The following is a 7,727-nucleotide window of genomic DNA, read 5'->3' on the forward strand; positions in this document are numbered from 1 at the left end:
TCATCCCAGCAAATGCATTGGAAGCACAATTAAGAATGACCCGGGGGTAGGAATACCAGCTGGGAAGTTGCAAGTTGGATGAATTCAGTGGTTGCAGTGCATTCATCCACTGCTGCCCCCTGCGGCAAACCTCATTCATGTGCACATTTTCTTTTGGGGGGGTTTCTGTGAACATTATTTTGGTGTAATGCTTCCATGAAGTCCACATGCATGCCTTGGTGTTGCCAGCCTGCACTCTCATGAGTCCCATGATGTTGGGAGGTCCTTGAAAAGACCTAGGTCTTGGAACTGAGAATTCCCTCTCTAATGTTAAAAGTAAGTCTCCAGCCTCGGTGCTGGTAAGGCAAAGCCCAAAATACAAACCACAAAGACCGAAAACACCACAAAGCCAATAAAAAGAACTCAACATTTATTATCGTTTCTCATAAAGGTTGCCATTTTCAAACAAAGAGCGTGTTTTCAGGATGCTCAGGGCCAACCTTCCTCACGCTTGCTATGCTATCCTGGGCGTGCCGTTAGAGCCCTCCTTCTGCAGAGAGGTCCACCCATTTCTTGGAGGCACGGGGCTCTGCGCAGGCAATGCTTGCTCCAGCCTCTGGATGTGCAGAGTCTTGAAGGTTATCGCTATACAGGGAGCTGGGGTAAAGCAGCAATTGCTAGCGCAAAACATAAGGGAAGCCTGTTACCGCACAAGATTCCTCAAAAGGTGTTGGGGCCTATAGGCCAAAGGACTTAGGCATCCAATTGTTGTCTGTGCCTTAAAAAGCACCTCCCTAAATGGCTAATGTTATCATGCTTACCTTGGTTATCCTAGGAGATTAAACCTAATATCTCCAAAGACAGAAACATAAGCTTCTACAGTGGAAGTGGTGGCATTGGCAGCAGCCAGGTCCTAGCACCAGCCCACCGAGGACTCACGTTGGGTCATACTAGCCCTCTGCTAAAAAAATCATTGTCGACCACAGGTTTAAGGTAAAGGAGATCTTCCCCTGGTGAAGATCTGTTTGTGGCCAATGTGTCCTGTCTGTCCAGGGACGTGAAACACAACTGAACGGCGGGTTACTCTAACGTGCACGTCATTTATTTAATGGCCACAACCGTCGCATTGGCCGGAGGCGTGAGTGGGAAGAGACACGATATCGCCCATGCCCATGGCAGCTATTGAAATACAATCATTGAAATGAAAAAGGAAAAGAATTCCCCTCCCCATCCAAAGCACAAAACACCTTAAGTCAACAGAATTTAATCTAGTTTATTCTCAAAAAAAGGAGGAAAAAATATGAAAACAAAACAAAAAAAAAAAGCAGGTCTTATCACTAGCAGTAAGTAAATATGTACAACCATTCAGTCTGTATAATAGGATGAAATAAATCTACATCTTTCTTATTTTGGTGCTTTGAATTATACATACAAACAACAATTACAGGAACGTGTTCACAATGCATATAGGCCTGGAAAATGGCTATCTGAAAACCCTCTTTGACATATCTGTATGTTAACACTGATTGCCCTGAAAACCATTAGTACTTCCTACGTAAAAAGGCCAGCTGCTTTGAATGAATGATCTGCCTACAGTTTTATTTAGTTAGTTAGTTAGTTAATGCATCCAACGTTTGGAGCCAGCCACCGACAGAAGACGAGGCTAGCGGTTTTTGTCCATTTGTTCGTTAGACCCAATTCTTCTTAGTCCGTTACTTTAAAATGTCCTCCCCGTCCTCTTTTTAACATTTTTTGTTTCTTGGAGTCCTTCATGCCCTTCTTTACAGCTACCCAGATGCAATAAAGTCTTCCTCAAATGTACAGTATTTCTTACAATATAAGTTATATGCAATGTTCAGCATTTTTTTCACAGCACTAGAAACCCTGTTCAGTAGGGAATGTGAGTCTGAATGGCTTATTCACAAATGGGATCCAGATTCAGTGGTTAAGAATACATAGACACCATAGTGAGCTCCTTTAAAAAGTGGCAAGCATCACCTTTTTTATTTTCTTTTTTTGTTTGTTTTTGTGGGGTTTTTTGTTTTTCTTTTTTTGCTTTTACGCCTTCAAATCACCCTTTTTTTCTCTTCCGTTTTGTTTTTTTGCGGGGGAGGGGGGCGGGGGGGGCTTCCGAATCGATAAACCGCGTGCCTGCAAAAATGCAAGTATATAAAGTAAATCTCATTTTGAGACCTTAAGCATTTAGCAGGGAAGTGTCTCTCTAACCCATGGCAGTGACCATACTGGAAGGATGGTGAGGTCCGAAAGAGAGGCTGGATGGCGGATGCATCGGTGTCGGTGTTGTCAGCATGTGGCTAGAGTGACTGAAAGGTGAAATGTGGCTGATGGAAGACATGTGTCTCGAGAGGGCGGCGGGATTGAAGGAGCTGCTCTTGGGGAAGTCTTCAAGGTTGTCGTGGACCTTTTTGCACTTTTTGGATTTGCTAGACATTTTTCGGTTTCGGGTCTGAATTCCTTCCTTCTTCATAGTCAGGGGTCTGTTAATCTAAACAAAAACCAATTATTTTTTTTTTGCTTCCATCCCGTCTCCCCAAATTACCGCGGCAGCGACTCGCCGACGCATCGCCAGCCCTTGGAAATGACTCGTGAAATTCCAAACCCGAGCAAGGCTTTTGGAGGGGACAAAACAAGCAAACAAACAAACGGAGCTGGTAGGGTTTCATGCTTGCAAAGAGCGATTTAGTAGCTTAGAGTAACCAAAAGGTTTCAGTTACCGTGTTCCAGTACACTCGGTAATTGGAGTGCGGTTGTGAAACAAGCTGGTCCCTATCACCACGGAAGATTCCTTCAAGAAACTGTCTCGCCCCCAGAGGCCTCTTGATAAAGCAAAATCTTAAATCATTAAAGCTAATGGCCCAAGACGTGGTTAAATTTCAATCTTGTCTCCAAAGGACCTAAAAAATATTCTTGCCACTCAGACGAGAGCAGGGCAAATTTGGCAAAACACAGAGCAAACCAATGTGTTGTGCTCTACTCTTTTTTTTTAAGCTCTTACTATGAATTGACCTGCATGTGGGCTCTTCCTTTTTGGGTTGATTTTTCTGTGGCCATTTGCACGATGTGAATTTTGCTGGCAGGAAGCAAATTGCAAATTCACTTTTGTACGGCTGCATTCGTATTGCATTTCAGGCACGAAGATTTGCACCAGAATTCATGTATCCGATCAGGGAGAAGAAACAGTGGCAGGTGACTTAACTCACTTCAAATAGCAATGTTATATATGTATTGAATAATGACTAAAACTCACTCCTGGTCAGAGTTCAAGCATCATGCATATGTGTCAGTTAAGTGCCACAAAGGTCTTAAAGCCCAGGTTTTAAAAGCATTTAGCTGTCTAATTCCCATAAATACCTGTACAAATCTAGACTTCAGATCTTAAATGGGACATGAAGTGACATGCAGAACCTGTGCTGCCCTCTCTGCACAGTGGAAAATATCAGCCATACCAAATTTAATCCATCCACACAGCTCATCAAAAGGCCCCTGATACTAATCAATCCCTTCCTTTAATAACAAATTTGAGGAAATCGCACCCTGCATGTGGGAAAGAGGCTATGTAGGCCTGATAAATCGTCCACTGTGAGCTGTGCTTTCAATGGCAATACACAGTGGTGTGATTATATTGGTCCCGCAGTGTCTTGAATAAATTCTTTCATTCATATGTTTCTAAATCGGTGGGAAAAATTCACACCATTGTTTCAGCCTGCAGCAAAGCTCACCTCTCTCACTTTCAGGTTATTGCTTCACTGTAGCGTATGAGTCACTAAGGAATTTCTTTTCGCAATACCCCAGTGAATAAGGTAGGGCGAATATTTTCTCCATCTCAGTGATAGGAAACCAAAGCAGCAAGAGAGTATTAAGTGACTTGGCCCAGATCAAAGAGGAAGCCAGTGGCAGAGTTAGAAAAAAGAATTTAGGTTTTGCTGTCTCGGCCCAGTATCTTTAACCACAAGATCCTCTCTCTTCTCACCTTCATTTTGGTGCATTGGAGCCTTTCACTTTCAGGTCACTGGCTCTAATGCAACCCGAAGTGGGTGTACTTGATTTTTTTTACCATCTGATGGTCTATTTTGAATGAATCAAAGATGTCCCTCCAGTTCTTAGTGAAGCAGAATTCACATAATTACTGGCAGCCTCATTAACAGGCTAAACTGCAAAGGCTGGGACAGATTGAGCACGGTGTCAACTGCCTGCTCAGTCTTAAGGACAATTAAGCATGAAGGGCATTCGCGTTGTGGCCTGGGCGGCTTGAACCGCTGCCCATCCGGCCCATCATCTCAGTTCTGCATCTACCACAATCACAGGAACGCGTGGCCCCGCTCCTCCCAGGAGAGCAGGACTACAGCTGGCATGCACACATGCAGAAGATCACATGCAGTAGGATAGCAAGTGCCATGAACATGTGTTCTCAGCAACACAGCAGGAGGAGATATCTGTACGATCACAACAGTATGACAGAAAGAATTTTTGCTTTCTGTTGACTTGAAAGTATAGATGCAGCGTAATTGAAAGGTCACCATCAAAATCGAATCCATGGGCTTTCCTGTTTCCACTGCACGTAACTATGAGGCCCGGAGGGAAGGCCCTTTCAGTGAAAACACTTACAAGGAGAACGATAAACACATGCTAAGTAATAAATTAAACAAGCCAAACACACATATATGAAAAGCATTAATTTCAGATGGATCCAATTAATTATGGGCAGTCCAGCAAGGAAATGTGTTCTTTATTTGATCGTATGCAAAATACTAAGGCTTCTACTCTTGGGACCCACAGCTCCGATGCAGCAGAGCTTCTGACTTTTGCAAAATAAGAGCCCACAGTTTTACCTCTTGAAATGAATAGCAACTGAACTGTGTAAGCCCAATCCTTTGCCAGGCTGAGTGCCTCCTGTGAGATCCTGAACACCCACAGCTAGCACTGCAGTCAAGCAAACCTCATGTCTAGGGAGTATTGCTTGCAAGTTCAATGTGTGAAGATCACCCCCAAATGCCTCTGACACAACAGATCACCTACACGGGATAGTCTCACATAGTCGCATAGCCTACATAGGACAGTCTGATCCTACTCCAGTTGAAGACAAAGGATTTTTTGCCATTGGTCCCAGTGGTGGTCTGTCATTGCTAGCAGGTTTATCCCTTAGACAGGCCATTATAATGCTTAATTACTGGTAATCTCCAGGATTTCCTGTACCCTAGAAAGCACGTTGGGATCCTACTGAATAAGGGTCCATCTATAAATGTGAAAAACTAGTCATCCTTAATAGTATTGCTAATGGAGCCTGGTCCTGTTGATGTCAATGGCAGCTTTGCTGGTGACTTCAACAGAAAAAGGAAAAGGCCCCTCACCCAAAGCTATTATCACTACTAATACTCCACTTACTATTGAGTTTGCTTTACCTGTAGGGATCTACTGGCGCCTTAAAGAAAACTGACCTCTATAAGCATGACCAGAAGGGAACACCCTTGATATCATTCCCTCTGCAACATTAAATGGGACCTATCCTGCCAAGGTGGACATGATATCAATGGGAGCTTTGCCTACAGGTGTGGGAACCAAAAGTCTCTAGCAAGAAAAAGCCCTGAACCAATGTGCTGAACTGAATAGAAAGACAAAAATGAGGGGGAGGGGAAATGAAAAGGCAATGACTGATGCAAAATGGACTTCATGTATTTGATCTATTGTATTCCAGGATTATTCGTTACGGACCCTTGTCCTAAACAATATTGAATGTCTCTTTTCAGAGGTTGGGGGCCTTAAATTCACCTTTCTGGACATACCTATCACTTCCTTAAGCTAGGCTTTATCTAACGAGATCCAGTGTTCCCGTAACAAGGCAGACTAGGTACTATGGAAATACATAATGGCAGATATTCATCCCATGTAAACTGCTGCAGTTCCATCAACTTCGGTGGAGCAATAGTGATTTACACCCCTGAGGTTTTCCTGTAAATCTATTCCCCTCCAAGGGGAAGCGTGTCTACCTGCAGCATCCAAGCCCCCTCTATACCAGCGCATTGATCAAAGGATTCGTCTGGCACCATTCACAAAGTGAGTTAGCACAACCTTATTGACCGTGCCTCCCAGACAGATAGCAAATGAGGGGGCCACAGCTTGAAGGCAACTCAACAAAATGTATGATGCTTGACAGAGAATGGCGGAAATCTCTCACCACACTTGACATTACCTTTTAACTCTCTGTTCCTCCACACGTCTATACCTGCTGTCACAACACCTTTCCCTTGAATTTTCTAATCTCTCCAATCTTTGGAGTTCATCGCCGCCTTTGTAGACAAGGACTGTAATGCTACGCGGGTGAGAGACCGACAGAAATAAACAGCACCCTGACTCTCTCTCTTAGTCAAGTCTCTTTAAATCAATCAGCAGGTGATGTTTGCGAGGGTAAAGCAATGCTTTGGTGAACTGGCTCACCGGCACCCCCCCCCACTTTCCCAGCATAGCAGCCACTTAGTGTCATTTATGGTGCAAAAAAGAGGTTCTTATTAATTTAAGGACAGATTCTAATACCCTTTCTTACACTGAATCATTTCATACTTCACTAGTTATCCCATTTAAGTCAATGGATTCACTTGTAACTAAGATATTACTTGACTGAAGTGAGGGTATCAGAATCTGGACTCTGCTGTAGTCTCTACAAGGGGTGGTGTTATCAGCTGAAGGCACATTTGGGCAACGTGAAAGGGGCTTCCAATCTGCTTGGCACGGGACACCTGGCACAGGGCATAAACTTCACAGCTGGATCTGAGCTGCCCAAAAACTGGGACCCGGGGTTTATACTCAGACCCATCTGTATACACAACTTCCCGGTGAAAAGGTAAGAGGTGAATGAGCCTCAAAAAGACAGGTTGGGATACAGGCCCGGATGCTCAGAAACTGCCAAATGTCTCGTGTCTGCACAACTGAACTGTAAGGGCAAGTTCTGTAAGGGCAAGTTGTCTTCTGAAATCCCTCATCCTCCTGGCTGCCTCTTGGACTGGAAATATCAAAAAAAGGACCTTTCCTATGATACGTCAGCAGTTCCCCTGTCGGGGTATAATCCCACTCTCCTTGGAGGCAACGCAGCATTTTCCTTGATGTCACTGGGACAAGAATAGGGCTGTTAACTGATCACATAGGAACCACAGAGCGTAGACAGGTGTGAAAACTGAAAGCGGTGGGGAAGTTAACCAAACTTTTTTTTTTTCAAGCAAGATGCCTGTCACAGCGTAGGCAAAGACTCTGATTCAATACACGTACAAAATATACATATATAACCTGTTTGTTCATCCTTAAAAAAGGAGCCAGCTTGAAAGATTAAATGGAAAGGATGAAAATGAAGATCAGACTGATAGCCTTGGCTAAACCCATGTAACCCTAGCAAGCTTTGATGGGTTTGTGTGGGTGTACATGAGGGCAAAATGTAGCCCAATATTTCTAAATGAAACATCAAGCAAACGACCACTAAAAGAAAAAAAAACCTGACATCAAAGCAAAGAAATTGAAAGTCTTTTCCTTCTTCTGACATTATAATTATTCTAATGCTATGTATGGAATGAAAGTAACAGTGGGAGCCTTAAGACTCCTTTATTATTATTATTCTTCACTATAACTCTTTTCAGCTCCCTTTAGCTCTTTCCTTAGGGCACCTATCCTTGGTTCACGGGAGCTGTCTTTGCATGGAGCTATTAGATTAAATCTACCAGGCATTTCATTTCATTTCTCTTTCC

The 7,727-nt window shown here is 43.5% G+C and overlaps 1 protein-coding gene across 1 annotated transcript in view; it reads right to left on the reverse strand.

Moving 5' to 3' along the window:
- Positions 1-1,232: 1,232 nt before the first annotated feature.
- Positions 1,233-7,727, reverse strand: part of GATA3 (GATA binding protein 3) — a 20,786-nt gene continuing 14,291 nt past the window's right edge. The window contains exon 5 of the mRNA XM_025213306.1: positions 1,233-2,485. Within this exon, the coding sequence (XP_025069091.1) occupies positions 2,201-2,485 (285 nt within the window). The 3' untranslated portion in view covers positions 1,233-2,200. The remainder of the gene's footprint in view (positions 2,486-7,727) is intronic.

Source organism: Alligator sinensis, unplaced genomic scaffold (genome assembly GCF_000455745.1).
Source record: "Alligator sinensis unplaced genomic scaffold, ASM45574v1 scaffold268_1, whole genome shotgun sequence".
NCBI lineage: Eukaryota > Metazoa > Chordata > Crocodylia > Alligatoridae > Alligator > Alligator sinensis.